Genomic DNA, 15,197 nt, shown 5'->3' on the forward strand with positions numbered 1-15,197 from the left:
CTAAAGTATGAATTAAAGAACCTTTTATACTTATATTTTTCCTTTTCAAGTTTTAAAATAAGTTCATCAATAAAACTACAATTATAAGTATCATTTAATTTATCCATACAGGGCTTACATGCAATCATACACATATATTCACCCTCACCTGATTCACATTCATCGTTATCTGAATCACCCTGTGAGAAATCTGCACCAGAGGTGTTATCATCTAACATTGCATCGGAAATATGAGGATTTGAGGATTGCTGAGAATTTGATTTTTCAGCATATGTTTCTTTTGTCTGTGTATTTGAAATATGAGGAATTTCAATTTGCTGAGAATATCGATTTTTGGCAACTATTTCTTTTGGAGGTAATGTATCGGGATTTTCATAGTATTTCTCATATTTATATAATTTTTCCTTTAGTTTTACATTCTCCTTTAATGTTTTCTCTTTATTTTTTTTAATAGAAATAGTATCTCTTTCATTATTCGCTTTACTTAAATTATTTTTAGATGACTCTTTTTGTTTTTTTGATGCTTTATGTTTTATTAATAATTTATTCTTTTTAATATTATAATTTATATCATACTTTTCATAAATCGTTTCTTCAGCAAATTCTTTAATGTTTATATTATTATTACTTAAGAATATACTTAATTTATTGGTATCAAGGACGATTTTGTCATTGTTGAATGTGATTATGTTGTTCATGTTTAATATTATGAGGTTTTATTTTTATATAATAAAAAAAATTCAATTTTTACTTTTTCAAAATCTTTAAATGTATGCATGCCAAGACATACACGTATAATTTAATTTTATGAAAATTATTTTGGTTACACCAACTTATTGTGGCTATTCGTCCAATTGGTACTAATAAACCAGAGCATAATTATTATAACCTCGACTGGTCCCTATTATTGTCGGTGCATTATGTCAAAGATAGCAAACCCACATAGGGAAAAGTGCAGGACAATGACTATAGTAGCAACTAGAAAAAATACTAGGGAAAAACTTAAGGGTGCACTTGAAAGAATATAAGCGGTTCAGTGCTGGTACTGGCTCCTCGCTAATTTGTCTTCATTTCATTTTTCTTTCATAATGCAGTGTGATCGCAACGAGCCTTTTATTACGTGTCTTTGCACGCGGTGTTCTTCGGCTGGTGGAGGCTATCTAATGGTGAGCCGCAGAATACGCGAATATCACCGAAACCGCAATTTTGACCAAGCCAGAGACAGAGTATTGATTCATAATAATAAATTATATGGTAAACCACTAATTTATTTATTATTCTTAATACTGTCAAGCGTTCTAAAAAAATCTAACTTCATTGATTTTTTATTGAACTGGGCGTCGTCGTACCTCCTAGCCTATGTTAAATTAATTATAAAAGGGTATAACTCTTTAAAAGGTTTAAAAAGGTTTATACAGAACCTAAACCTTTCAAGGAATTAAAAAAAATAAAAAAGAAACATCTTAAACATTTCAAAAATAAAAAAATTATAATATAATTTTTTATTTTTCCTAAATATGTTTAAACAAGGATATAAGTTTAATTAATAAAACCTTTTAAGGATTTACAGTTAAGGATTAAGTCCCATAGGCACTCGCACAATGGTACTTTAACAGAATCGTCTCATAGTATTGAAATGTCATAAGTCTCATTATTATATACTGTATATACAGTAAGTGCTATTGTTGTTGATATTGAGAGCACTTTACTGCAAGAAAATCCATCGTCATCCTCATCACCTCTAGGTGACAATCTCGATATGGATATAGACATGATCGATGATTCTCCCTCCTCCCCTGGTATGACGATGATGTGTAAATGCAATAAACATGGGGATAGACGATTTACTATCTTTGAGTAAATAGATACCGTTACAGGCTGCCGTTTCACACCTTTTTCTGCCGAGGACAATGTGTTCTCGCTTTAAGAAACAGACGATTCTGAGAGAGATCTCGACGATGATCTTGTTGTCAATGCTGACGATGTTGAGTATGGCGATGATGAAGCCAACATTGGAAATGGCAATATCAAACAAGGTTGGTTTTGCAAAGAACGGTTTTATTGTACGAAATGACAGAAATTAATGCCTTTTTTCCGAAAAAAAGACACTTACCTTGATCTTCCTCCTCCTCCTACCGTCCCTCAGCTTCATACTTATCCGCATCCATTCATCTTTGTCATTCTTTTCCTTGTGTTGTTCCAATTACACTTCGTCTCGGAGCATCTGTCGTGCATGATCATTGACTTTTGTATTCTACTTCTTAGTGATCTGCAACCCAATGTTTCTATTCCTAGCTCACTTGCAACTCTCCGTCGCCTTACTGGCTTCTCTGTGCTGACCGACTGATTACGCATTTATGTGTGCTGCTCTCGTTGTCATAGCCTGTACCTTTTATCTGACCCTGACTGCCCGACAACATGCACCAACGATGACATCCATTATGGTAATTTGTGCGGCAATGCATTGTTCAAGATCAGTGGCAATCGAAGGGTTCCCATAAAGGTGAATGCGTACCAGCCCTTATCTGTGAGTATCGAGAGGCTTTTTATGTAACCAGGATTTGAAGCAAAGATCGAAGAATGGCGAGACTGCAGATGAGTTGCGGACACATTTTTTGACATCTTTGATGGTGATATATGGTGAGAGTTTTGAGACGGTGATGGCAGACCTTTTGTTGAGCAGCTTCAATCCCTATTGTTGACGTTGAATGTAGACTGGTTCGGCCCATTCCTAAACTCAACATACTCATGCGGTGCCATTTACTTATCTGTCAACAATCTTCCCCGGTCCGAGCGCTTCAAGACTGAAAATGTCATTCTCGTTGGTGTTATACCGGGCTCACGAGAAGCAAGTACCTCGGACATGAATCATTTTCTCCGTCCATTAGTTGATGAATTGTTGGAATGGTACAATGGCAAATTGATCAGGACGTGTGAGCACCAACAAGGAACATTGGTCCGCTTGGCCTTGCTCATCAATGCTTGTGATATCCCTGCTGCACGTAAAACAAGCGGCTTCACGTCTCATGCCAGCCTTTGTGCCTGCTATAAATGCGATTGTCGATTTAATGTTTTTCCGGCCACGACCAACATCAATTACTCCGGATTCGACGTCGAAACCTGGGCATTGAGGACGTACGAGGGAAATAGAGCCTGTGCTGAGCAGTGGCGTGCTGCGCCGACGATGACAGCAAGGCGGTCGCTTGAACGTGAGAATGGTACACGATGGTCCGAGCTGCACCGACTTCACTACTTTGATCCAGTCCGTTGCACGATCATCGATCCAATGCACAATCTGTTCCTTGGCACGACAAAGCGGATGACCAAAATATGGATCGATTGAGAACTGCTCACAAGAGCCGACTTAGAGCAAATGCAAGTACTCGCAAACGGCATCGTCCTCCCGCCCGATTATGTTACCTTGAAGCGTAAAATCGAAAGTGGTTTCTCATTCATGACCGCTGACGACTAGAAATCGTGGTGCATCGTGTACTCGCCTTTAGTGCTCGATGGCCATCTTCCGTATATGTATCTGCAAAACTGGTTGATATTCGTGGATGCATGTCGTTTGTTGGTTAAGCCGTCAATAACTATGGACGAAATTGCAAAAGCAAGCACTCTGCTCCAGCAGTTTTGCACCGGTTTTGAGCGACTGTACGGCGCGGAGGAAGTCACACCTAACGTGCACCTCCACATGCATTTGGACGCAACGATTGAAGATTTTGGACCCTTGTATGCGTACTGGCTCTTTTCTTTCGAACGATACAACGGGTATCTAAAGGAGATTGATACCAACCAGAAGGATGCTTTTGAGGTGACGTTCATGAAGAAGTTCTTACAGAAGACCGGAGCTCGCGATTTTGTCCGATCGTTTGAAGCCCTCTTCGAAAATCGCCAACACCATTTCAGCTTTCTGAATGCTTTTCTGGACCTTGTGCAGCCGATCCCACAAGCCGTCAATGTTATGCAGCATCAGTTCGATGTCCATGCGTTTCTGGCTTTGTCCACCGATGTTAGAGCTACTTCTGTCACAGGAAGCGAGCCGCTACCGCCAGACGCATATCCTTTGGACTACGGATGGATAGCATATATGCCTGCTCAACTGTATGATTTCTTATTCGAATTTTACTAAGTAGCATATGGTGTGCCTTTCCGTCGCCATAACCAAGCTGGTGATGGGCAAGGTTTTGTCAGTGATCAATACTGGAAAATCAAGACGATAACAATGATGGGACAGACTTACCGCAGTACCGAGGCGCGATCGCGACGGGGTGCATATGCGCAGGTTCTCTTCCATACTGACGACCATGGGGAAGTAATGGCTTGGCCTTGCGAAATCCAGTTTTTCTTTCGCCATAAGCAGCTTGTTCACGGTCAGCAGACCGAGCATATTTTTGCGTACGTCCGTTGGTACGGCATCCACGGAGACAACGACGGCCAATGATTCTCAGACTCTTTTATTGAAACTTGGTATAGTCGGTTTCGAGCTCCAGCGTGGGATTGCATTCTACTAGTTCATCGTTTGTATGGACAAATCGCTGTCGTAAAACTCGGCGCACAGTCAAGCACAAACGCACGAACAGTTGTTATCCCTTTGCCAAAAAAAATGTTGGTATATCATCCCACTCTTTGCTTTTCCTCTTTTTCTCGTCTTTTTCGTTTTAAAAATTCTTCTTGACATACGCTTTCCATACAAAGTACGATTATGATTTGTTTCTAGGGGCTGCGGTTGGGAAGAGCAAGTAGCCTTTTCACCAGCATTTGCAAGTTATCAGTTTATGGTGCGAATGTGAGTAAGTGTAAGAAAACAACGCGTGGATAATATGAAAGGTGAAAAGGGAAACCGCGTTTTTTTTTCAAAGTGGCTGAAAAATAAGTTGTGCCATCAGTACCCCCAATTGCAACATCACTGTGTTTGTGCCCACCCCAAACCCACACGGCATACAGCCATGCGACCATTTTATTCTTTTTATTAATTTTAAACATCTTCTACCCAACCGGCCAGCTTCTCACAAGCGCTGTCAGGCAAGGCGACAGGATCAACACCATCCACTCTCGTCAACTTGTTGGCCTCAGTAGCAGGACTGTTCGCATCTAGATACTGTAAAAACAAATTGGCCTGCAAACAGTTTGTCAAAATCTCTGCCAAAGAAGCCACGACGAACCATTCCAAAATACATACCCTTTCATTGCGCCATTGCTGCTTACGGACCACAACGCGCTTCCCTACTTCACCAGTGTATTCACCGTCCGTCTCTTCTTCAGACATAAACTCAACTTGGAGTAATGCCTCCCCTCCTGGGTAGGACGCCTCCAACTGGACCTGATGCCGTCGAAAGACTGCAAGACGTCGCTTGAACTTCTACTCAACATATATCATGAGACTAATACTAACAGCATACATACTATATCTATTACCATATGACGACGACCATTGCGGCGGTTGATCACCTTTCTTCGTGCTGCACGCTCAGCTGACTGACGATTACTCGTGCGCGTATTGTCAAAGTACATGTACACCTTTTTGGCCAGTTCATCATACGTGATTTCAAACTGACCGAGGCCTAGTACGTACTCGATGATACTGGCATGAACGCTACGGTTATGGGTGCTTCGAAAACCTTCGTTCCAATGAAAGCCTTCCTCTTTCAAAACGTTGTGATGATGGCGTATCGCATCCTTTATATAATTATATCAGGATATCATGCTAATTACTTCCATTAAGAAGATGTTATCAACTTTCTTACAGAAATATCTGGTGCATGGGTCATTTGCGCTCCTTGGCCATGAGTACTGACCACAGCTAGGTTATCCGCAACTTGTGTTGCTGCTTGTTGTTGCACCTGCACCTGTCGAGCAACCACGTTTGCCATAGCCTGCAGTTGGTGTATTGTGTGGCGCGATGTGCCTCCAGCGTTCTTATACGATCTTCCATCACCAACATGGCATTGGCAGAATTTTCCCACTCAACAGCAGCCCGACGTTCTTCGATGCGTTGCTGTCTGGCAGCATTGCGTTCTCCTATTGTGGGCATCTACACAGTATTTCAGTATACAGCACTCAATGACTATATGGTCAATGCTACTTATTTACACTTACTATGTAGTAGTGTGGATTGAAGGTGTGGATAAGGTAAGTTCTATTGGGATTAATTAATTGGGGGACGTTTTTATAGGGATACACAATGATCCTATGTAGGGTGGTGATGATGGAGTTGTGGACAGCAGGAACTTGTCTAAATGACTTTTTTTTTAGATTGATATTTTCCCTAACTGCATGAATTGGTTATTCTGTCTCTTCTTTTCCCTTTTTTCTTCTTTTCATACTTCCACGTCGTATTTTATCACCTACCATAAATCTTCTTTTTCTATGATAAGAATCTATGAAACAAGGTCATTTTCTATTTTTCACATACTTTGAACTTTGTACTGATGATGTTCTTTTAATCACTAACTGCATTCTTTATGAATCTTCAAAACATCATCACTGAGTTACAAGGAAACGGTGTAAGCTCTCTCTCCTCTTTTTATAGTCTTTTCTGATGGTTGAGAGGTTCAGATACTAATAGTCCCTTATATTTTATTTGCCTACGCTTTCAACTATCTGAAGCTGTTAGCATTTATATCTTCTTATTCAGAGTCTTTGTTTGCACCTGACTGTTGCCACACAAGTAGCGCTATCTGTAAGTATACTTTCTTTCTATCTTCATTTCTACTTTTTTTCTCTTTATGTATCTCGCCTCTTAGACATTGCTGCTGAGTTCTCCTCTTACGATTTGGCCCTCTTATTTTTGCTAATCGCCTTGCTGTAGATTAGCAATTCTTTGTTGTCATGCCAATGCCGCCCCAGCACACCAGCCAATATAGCACTTCCCTTTAGAATAGAAATTTTTGCTTAGTTTCATCTCTATAGTATGTTTTTATTTGTAATAATCGTCAATCAATTTTTAATAATAAAACTGGTTTCGATCAGCCATAACACGTAATTTCACGGTCTAAAAAATAATTATACAACCAATTGCCTTGCTGCTTTGGTCAGTATGCATGTAAAGAAGTACATTAAAATATGCGATGCAGATCTCTGTTGCGAATTTGACTGCACCTAGTACCCAATCCATATGTAATGTGATATAGAACCCAACCACTACTGCATACATGATATCAAAAACCCCCATTTCCACGTACATGCATGAGCAAATTATCAAGTGGTAAAAAACAGCTTGATAATAACAATTGAAGCTGTTTCTGCATAATTATCAAGCTGTTCAAAAACAATGTGATAACTACATAGCAAGCTATTATCAAGCTATTATCAAGCTGTTTTTAACCACTTGATAAAAGCCTACACACCCAGTGTGAGGGGATATTGTTGTAGTAAAATTGACCGGCCTTTAATTATTCCATTTAGACGGCGCAATACTTTTGCTAGACAACAAACAATCACAACAGAATACCGCCGCGCTAGAATATGTTGACAACATACAAATGAGCACACAAGCAATGAGTAGAAGGCGGGACGCGACGGCATCGTAATTATATCATATTATAGAGTTGTATCATATGGCAAACACTGAGGCACTTTTTTAGAAAAAGATTATAAATAGCCATGCTATCATAAGCAATAAAAAGTATCTTTTAACAACCCTCTATTCTCTGATTACCCTTTTTTCCTATCCTTTCTCATTGGCTACGCATCCACCCACCAAAAAGTGACTGGACACTCGACAAAATGACGCTATTCCAAAAAAGGACATATAAATATAAGTTATATATATATAAACTGAACTCTCGGACCGGGAATTGAACCCGGGTCTCCCGCGTGACAGGCGGGGATACTGACCACTATACTATCCGAGACTCTACTGGCTGACTACACAAATAAATGTACCTAACATGCAGCGCCTGACACTGTGCCACTAGAGTTAAAACCTGATTTCAAAGTGCTTTCAGTGTACTCTGAAACTTTTCTTTCAGTGTGCTTTCAGTGAGAATTTACTTTCAGAGCGCTTTCAGTGCGCTTTCAGAGCCGTGATGCAGCAAATAAATTAAAATTGGCTCCCCTACTAAAATCCTTCTCCCCCAAAACCATCTGGGATGACCCCTTTTTTACACCACCTGGACTGCTATGCTTCTTCCCACTCTGAGACTTTTACCGCCTCTATGCTTGTCTCCACCACTTTGCTTTTTTCTCCTTTTTTATTTACCTTTTTTTTTTGCCAATTAGTAAATCAAATTCTTCCACATTTCTATTTATTTGACTATCTACAAGTTTCTTGATTCACCATCATATTAGATTCCTTCAAAATGCTTTTTAATCTGAAGCGATTTCTATAATTCAAAACTTGTTTCTATTTTATTCTCTATTACAACCACAGCTGCATGAAGCCAAAAAATTTAAAGACCTGACCTGAGGTATTTTGCTTTTAAGAGTAGATTACTTTTATTTTTTGTGGTAAATATGTAAGAGCACAGCTATTGTCTATTTGAATAGGGGTAACAACAACGCCAGAATGGAGCCTCCCCAAAGGAACGACACACTGCCATGTATACGGTTCGATTTCTTAACAGTAGACGTCCATACCTAGCATCCTAAACGACTCAAAGGCTTGCGTATTTGGTCGTAGGTACTCAACAAAAGCAAAAACGAACTAGCAGAAATTACTGTCGGTGGGATTGCACAGGTTGTAGACAAAGAAATAGAGAATGCGCCCAGGACGAACGATCGCTTCAGTACGAAATTGAGTACTTGGGCAAACGACTCGGACATAGGTGCTAGTGTTGATGTGGTGAGACATTTCAGAAATGAACACTTGGCCCAGGTGATCAACTTTTGCAAATTTGTATACGTGATTGCTGACCTAATTACCACTAGTGCTAGCGAGTGACACAAAATTCATGTCTGGAAACATCGATTAGTAATACTCGAGAAGACAGTGGTAGTGGCGCGTATCCATGTATACCTTTTTGCCCGTCTTGAGGGGAAGACATGATGGTGGCAGCGGCTCCCAACCAACTACGCTTACTCCCGCGGCATAGTCGAAATCCGATTGATCCAAGAACGGCCGACAATCGTAATGCTCTTGCATGGCTTCTGATTGTGGCAGCAACAGCTCAGCAATCTGTCTGGCAATCGTGCTGTTGCCGCACCACTCGACTACGACTCGTCGGACCATGTCATCAGCGAACACGACACTTAAGAACTTCTTCATGTACGTAAGTTCGAAACTGTCTTTTTGGTTGGTGTGCTGGTTCTTGATGATCTTGTTGAACCGCTCAAAGCTGAATATTCACATGTTATAGCAGCTGCCAAAATTGAGTACCATGTCGCGAAGGTGAACATGCAAATGCATATTTGACGTGACTTGATCTCTGGAGTACAATCTTGAAAAGTCGCGGCCAAATTTGAGCAGCAGTTAGTGGGCTTCCTCGTTTTCGGCGATGGTGATGTATGGCTTACAGAGGAGACGTGCTGCCTTGATAAAGAGCAACCAGTGTGTCATCTTTTCTCCAAGCAATCTTCCCTTCAACAACGATGGCGAGAGTGCAACAGTCCACGACCTCTATTTATCCGACGTCATTCCAGCAAATCCAGTCGCAATACAGCCGTGAGCGATTCTGTATGATGGGGGCACCACCATCTTCTCGAGGCAATCTTCCATATCAGTCAAATGCTCTCTGGTCAAGGTTCCGTCATCTTTCCATATGGTGGCCATGCGCTCGGCTGTCCCACAGAACATGTTGTGCATACAATCAACTATTGTCTGGGAAATGGGATCAAAGTATAGAAGACGATGCAACTCGGACCAGCGTGTTCCATTTGATTTCTCCAACTGTGTCCTTTCAGTAGCCGTTTTTGCTGCCTTCCAAGCTTCTGCGTCTGCCAAGTTCTTTGCCTTTGTGCGCAATCTCTAGGAAAAGTCAAAGTTAGAGTAATCACGCAGCCTTACATTCTCTGATTGCGATGGCCAGGAAATGTCGCAATGGTTACATCCGTAGAATGACTGTGGACCTGTAAACCCAGAAGCCTTTCTTGAAGCCAGTATGTCGGATACAACGAGCAATAGAGCTGCTCGCACTTTGACCAAGGAGCCGTCATCAATAATCATATCTTTGCCTTGATATAGTTGTAATAGATCGTCGACCATTGGACACAGGAAATTATTGATTTGCTCTATCAATAAAAAAAAGAAAGGAAATCAGAACCACACATGCGAGACTCCAGAGTCAACGAGCAAAAAGGTAAGTAACAGTGTAATCAAATTGGTACCTTTGGAACTTTCATAGGGTCCCGGTGCTATACGGACTAATATGACATTCGATGACTTGAATCGCTCAGATCTTGGCAGGTTATTAATTGTCATATATAGTGCACTGACAGAATGCGAAGTCTGCTTATCAAATGACTGGAACCAATCGACATTGAGCGTCAACATAAGTGGGTGTTGATTTGCCACACGTCCAACGAATGATACAGGGTTTTCTGCCATGGATTCTGGCGCCATTATCGACCACCATTTGCGACCATCATATACATCATCCAAAGAATCTGGTCATGGGGTTCGCTTCCTCCAGTGCTCGAGTTTTTCGCCGAATCCTGGTCTACGCATCATAATTGCAAGGCTTGCTGACATAGGATGATACACATACACTTTGGGAGGTACAAGGTTTCTGTTTCTCAAATGAAACAAGTTCATGCCGCATGGGGCTCGGTGTGCTGTCATTGGATGGTGTGGGAACTTCTGGAACGAGCATTTCAAGCTGGTAGGTATATGTTCATTGGGATAGAGGCAGTGGCAGCTGGGATATATAACGATTGCTTGACCACAATCCAAGAGCTCGTTAAGACCAGATAAGCGGCGTACAGTAGCTATTGACCATGGGATACTGATTGAAATGTAGAGACCGGCAAAAACGACAGATAGAAAATGGAGGAGCAGCTCACCACCAGCCCTGCTCAAATAGCGATCTTGGAACAAGGCTAGGAAAAGGTAAAACATGATAATGAAGTCGGATGGTCGTGTAATATCTATGTAAAACATAGTGTATGAGATACTAATAATTTGAATTTCGTGCTACTATCTTTTATTTAGATGAGAACATAAATTTACCATTGGTGTTTTCGTCCTCTTCTCAATGGATTGATTAAAGAACTTAAAACGATAGTACATGCATTGTTTTGTTTTAGAAAAAACGTATTCGTATTGTATAGGTGAAAAAAGATTTTTTATTTGATAATTTTCAGCAATGACAATAATCACAACGATACCATTTAAAGATAATGGTGGAACTATTATAAGAAGGGAAGCAGAGAGGGTGGAAAACGGCGACAGTAGTTCTATATGCAGCTGCATAAAAGGGTGTATAGGGAAAAGAACACGGCCGCTTGGCAACGCTAGCGGCAATGGCAAAGAAGATTGAGAAGAAGTACTGACCTATAAGAACACAAGAGAAATGGGAAGGGGAGAGTTAATAACTGGAAAAGTGCAAGCAGGAGTAAAAAAGTAGGAAAGCACAACTATTACCCACCTTATTCGTAAAACTGAGAGGAGACAGGGGTTCCTAAAAAAAGTGAATAAAGCAACCGACATACCCCGCCCTGGTTAAAAATAGAAAGGAAGAAACCACTTGATGCAGAAAGTACAATGTCGTTGACCTAAATGTAATGTAACGAGAGATGGGGGGAAGAATATTCGTAAGAGGGATTGTAGAATGACTGGTAGTGAAAAAGAAAAAGAGAGTGGCGATACAAACCTGGTTTTTTGAGGATCATAATACTTGAGAACGGAGTCTCTTGAGGAGCGGGTTTTTTGAAAGAAGAATAAAATATCCAAAGCAGATCCACATTAAACGTAACCAAGAAAGATTACCCATCCACAATCCATCAGAACGCCTCCGTTCCCAATAAAAAAGAAACTTACCTTTGGCTGCAAATGTCGTAAAAGTGAAAAGTAAAAGAAAGAGATGGTAGATGCGAAGAATCAGTGGATCCAGTGTTTATATAGGCCATGCATAGTATTTGTCCGTAAAAAGATAACAAGATGTGCAGCATACCACCCTATTTAAAAGAAACGTCAGTTAAAATGGATGCTCCTCCACTTCATTCATTTCGCCATCCACCACCTTTTGCTCTTACTTAAAGTAATAACATTAAGAAACCTGAGATCGTGTAGCAATAATCAATATCTTACCTTGTTGGTATTAGATGTCTTCCAACAACAACACCCCTAACAACAGCAACACTGACGCACGAGGTCAGCAACACGCGCAGGATATGGAGATCGGCTGTATCAACGCAAGCGTCCTCCTCCTCCAGGATAGTTACAATGTCCTACAAGCTGAGAATGTGATGATGCGACAGCAGTTGGCATCAATGTCAACTTACTTGGCACAACAGCAGCAACAGCCTACGTCTATGGCAGCACCTGATGTTGACAGACGAAGAGTGGAGGAAGTGCTTGTAAGATTGTCGAGTTTTCATCTTACCTGGTTTCTAGGACAGTAGAATTAATTCCTTGAGTTGTTAGGCCCAAATCCACGCTCGTCATAGCCGGTTTTCGTCCGAGTCTGGTTATCGTTTGGACGAGGACTTTAGGTCTGCGCACAATAAGCTGGTCACAAAGATCATCATTGACCACTGCAACGGCGAGGGGGACAGAGGTTGTGTTCTGGGGGACAAGGCCTTACGGGCTAAAGTGCACCAGTACTTTTGTGGCCAGAGGGATGTCGCAAAGCGTAGCCCTAAGCAAAGAGCTGCGATTACCCTACGCAGTAAGCGCGGCAAACGAGTATGGCAGGTCAGTATCAAGAGAATGTGGTTAAGCAAGAAAAAGAGGTTTAAAGTGGTAAGTGTTTAAAAAGTCTTACTTGTATATATCGCATATTATAGAAAGCCAAAGAGCGCAAGGTCGCTCATACAAGGTATTTGGCCTCTTTGGATGGGCGGTACCTGCATGGTGAGCGCCTTCTGCGTCGTGAGTGTATGTCGCCAGAGCTCTCGGACGGTGAGGCATCAGGCGTGCTTCGCCTTTGCAAGCCGTCGTTTCGAAACAGCAAGGTACATAAGTCCTGCTTTCACATTTTACAGTCAATGTAATATAGATAAATATAGGTCGATGAGTTCTTTCGTGAGTTGGATGTCTTGATCGACAATGGAAAAAAAAAGAAAGTGGAGAAAAAGGAGAGACGCCCTGGCCCGGTCTTTGAAGCTGTGCTTGAAGAAAAGGTGTTGGATAATTTGCCCGCTTGGGCTAAATAAAAGTTTTGTTTTCTCCTTGACAACTACTGCTTTTATTTTATTTTGTGTTTTTACTTTCTACTACTCTTCTACGTGTTAAAGGAATCACAACGATTTTCGCGGACTTAGGATCTGTATGGTCACTATATCCAACGATTGACACCTGTGAGAATATTCGATGCACCGGCAAGATGGACTGATAATCATCCTGGCCAAAGGTGCTTTTCCATTCCTCGAGACCCTCGTTGGCGAATCGTTGCTCTGTTGTTTCTGTGCAGTACCAACAGACGTATGCGAAGTAGTGGATGGTAGGGACGCGGTCAATGACAAGTAAATGGCGGATGTAGTATTGGACTTGTCCTGTCTAGGCAACATCACGGGTACCTTGGATAAAAAGTACCTAGATGTGCGAACCACGGATCGACCTAGCTGTTGCTGATCGATATGTTGACCAACAATTCAATGGTACGTATTTTTTCTACCCTATTGTTGGCAAAGATGCGTCTTTGTTCGTGACTGGCACCATGACTAACTCCTTGTGCATAATGGTTGTTGTAGTGTTCTAACAAGAGCGTGTAATGCTCTTCCACCAGTCTTGTTGATTGACCGCCTTCCAGTGATCAGTATGTATCTCCTGGTAAAGGCTCACAACCGATGACGTTTTTACTCGTATCTGAGGACAGTTCGCGGAATGCAAGTGGATCGAACGAGGTAGTGCATGGTTGCTGGAAGGGTCTTTGGGATGTGTTGGCGGAGGGTATTACCAGCAATGCTGCCAATCAGTACTGAAACAAAGCTGATGAGGTGGACTGCTGCTCGTTCTGATATGTGGTGCAATTGAAACAAGATGAGAAATGCAAAAGCGAAGATCAGTGGATGGGGGATATGGTCCAATGGATCATTGACAGATATGTCGATTTCTTAATCTATCTATTATTTTTTCGTTATTATCTCTACCTGTATTGATAATAACCTTTTCTCCAAGCGCCAATAACAACGTTTTCTTGTACCTTCTAGATCGTCGATCTCGCCGTTGAACTCTATGTCGATTACTGGGTTGATGTCGTTCTCGCCTACAGACCCTGTTGCAAGTGGTTCCTCGGGCAGATCAAAATGCTGTATCTCTAGCTCTCCTTCCGGCAGTACCACGCTCTGCGGTTGCAGTGCCTCGGGATTCTGTGCATTGTTGTCCCCAATGTCGAAATCTCGTTCTCCTTCTCCATTGTTGGAATGGTCAACAGGGCTATCATCTTTTATTTACCAAAAGTTGTTTGTATATTAGCTGACCGCATGTCTAAACTGGCAACACATACTCATTCAGGTGTCAAATAATATTAACGTACCATCAGTAGCCATTGGAACTTGATCGTCAGTCTCGGTAGCACCGTCAGAAGGCTCACCCATTGCTGTATCACCATCTGGTCCGTGCATATCATGTTAGACCCGTGCAATTCCCCTTCCTTTGAGCATCACGTTAACACCAACACAATTACAGGCGTACCATTATTTACTCATAGACTAAGGGCAGCAGCAAGCGTAGCCTGCTGTAAAGCTGCATTCTGATGATCAGTATACTGCCGTGGAGTAAGAAGATCATATCGAAACTGTGGATATCGGCTATGGCACAGGTCGCAAAAACACATCATGCTGCGTTCAGGATTACCGGTGTTAGGATGGGGCATGGACATGTTGGATAAAAATTCAAAAACGGTAAGTGTGACAGAGGATGATAAGTTTAAATAATCGTACTTTTTTTCTTCTTCTATATCCTTCTTTTATACAGTATGTTTTTTTTTCTTTTCATCAATCAAAACAAATATTACACATGATGTATAGTGAGCGATGGATATAAATTGTTGGTTTCTTTATTGATACAGCTTAGCAATGTATTTTCGAGCTTCTTGGCAATGTGCTTTTCATCCAGCAAATATGTATAACTTCTTCAGCGTAAATGAGCTGCATTA

General features: G+C 41.3%; 2 protein-coding genes and 1 non-coding gene across 3 annotated transcripts; 1 reads left to right on the forward strand and 2 right to left on the reverse strand.

Annotated features, from left to right (window-relative positions):
* Window positions 1-7,784: 7,784 nt before the first annotated feature.
* On the reverse strand, window positions 7,785-7,856 carry BDB00DRAFT_t111. Its single transcript has one exon. It is a non-coding gene; the product is annotated as a tRNA-Asp (tRNA).
* A 4,345-nt stretch (window positions 7,857-12,201) lies between these two features.
* Window positions 12,202-13,254, forward strand: BDB00DRAFT_878165 (uncharacterized protein; the record flags this gene model as incomplete). The annotated part of the gene is made up of 4 exons (XM_053127703.1): window positions 12,202-12,456; window positions 12,524-12,793; window positions 12,886-13,053; window positions 13,108-13,254. The coding sequence occupies 4 exons, from the start codon at window positions 12,202-12,204 to the stop codon at window positions 13,252-13,254; spliced, it is 840 nt and encodes a 279-aa protein (XP_052974009.1).
* Window positions 13,255-13,291: 37 nt separating this feature from the next.
* Window positions 13,292-14,921, reverse strand: BDB00DRAFT_878166 (uncharacterized protein; the record flags this gene model as incomplete). The annotated part of the gene is made up of 6 exons (XM_053127704.1): window positions 13,292-13,597; window positions 13,716-13,827; window positions 13,901-14,054; window positions 14,244-14,483; window positions 14,577-14,651; window positions 14,753-14,921. 6 exons carry the CDS (start codon window positions 14,919-14,921, stop codon window positions 13,292-13,294), a joined length of 1,056 nt encoding a protein of 351 aa, XP_052974010.1.
* Between the last annotated feature and the right edge of the window lie 276 nt (window positions 14,922-15,197).

Source organism: Zychaea mexicana (assembly GCF_025766255.1).
Source record: "Zychaea mexicana strain RSA 1403 chromosome Unknown BDB00scaffold_127, whole genome shotgun sequence".
NCBI classification, from domain to species: Eukaryota; Fungi; Mucoromycota; class Mucoromycetes; order Mucorales; family Lichtheimiaceae; genus Zychaea; species Zychaea mexicana.